The sequence below is a fragment of the Galeopterus variegatus genome, unplaced genomic scaffold, assembly GCF_000696425.1.
Source record: "Galeopterus variegatus unplaced genomic scaffold, G_variegatus-3.0.2 Scaffold121, whole genome shotgun sequence".
In the NCBI taxonomy this organism is placed as follows: Eukaryota; Metazoa; Chordata; class Mammalia; order Dermoptera; family Cynocephalidae; genus Galeopterus; species Galeopterus variegatus.
In genome coordinates this window covers 756535-757478 of record NW_007726232.1, presented here as the reverse complement: position 1 = coordinate 757478, position 944 = coordinate 756535, and the positions used below count along the sequence as shown (strand labels likewise).

Genomic DNA, 944 nt, shown 5'->3' with positions numbered 1-944 from the left:
GGATGGATGGATGGATGGATGGATGGATGGATGGGCCCCAAATTACCTCTAGGTTTTTGGCTTTTTAGCCCAGAAGGGAATCCACTGTGGTAATGGTAGAAAATCTATCAACAGTCACAATATTAAGCATCCCACTAGCTACTGGGTTTATTAACACATCATCAAATCCTGCATGTGAAATCAGAGAGGTTAGAAGAGACAGGAGGCTGCTGAGTCAACAAGGTCAGCAGAGGCAAGCTCGTTCTGCCAGTGTTAGCTGTCCTAGAGAGTTGAGAGAGAACCCCTGGCCTTACCATTAGCAGAATTTTAGATGAGGTTGCATGTTGCAATTGATTGTATTACCTAGTTTCCATATGAAAGAACATTTACAATTCAGCCAAATGGTTACAGCATCTGGAAAAAAATCTTTATTCCAATCTTTCTACAGCCCCTTATGGCTGGGGAGCAAATACCATAAATTCTGAGATTCGTGAGGCAAATCTAAACCCTTCATTGGTTGCCTGTAGTTTGGATCAGTGGAGAATTCCATCTGTCAGGGTATTTGCTGCATCATAACAGTTGTTGAATTTTCTTCAGGCAACAGATGAAGAACTCTGTCTACCGAAGCCGGCAGTCTCTGAACAGCCCAAGTCCAGGGGAAACCGAGATGGACCTCCTTGTGACTCGGGAGCGACCCCGGCGTGGAATTCGTAACAGTGGATATGACGTAAGTCTCTGGTGGGTGGGGGTGAATACAAGCTTCGCTTTACCTTTCAGCAAAGGGGATAGAACATCCCATAATGTTTCAGTTTACTACATATTTGTGGAATTTTAAAATGCACTAAAATGTTTGCTATTTTTTATCACCTATTTTGCAAAGTAAGACTACTTGGAATGTGTCACGGTAACATTATTGCTAAAAGGATCATGATTTCTAAATTGTACCATTTTATGAATAGTACATT

General features: G+C 41.8%; 1 protein-coding gene across 1 annotated transcript in view; it reads left to right on the top strand.

Annotated features, from left to right (window-relative positions):
* Nucleotides 1–944, top strand: part of KIAA1549L (KIAA1549-like ortholog) — a 113799-nt gene that overhangs the window by 71916 nt on the left and 40939 nt on the right. The window contains exon 16 of the mRNA XM_008588100.1: nt 577–706. Within this exon, the coding sequence (XP_008586322.1) occupies nt 577–706 (130 nt within the window). The remainder of the gene's footprint in view (nt 1–576; nt 707–944) is intronic.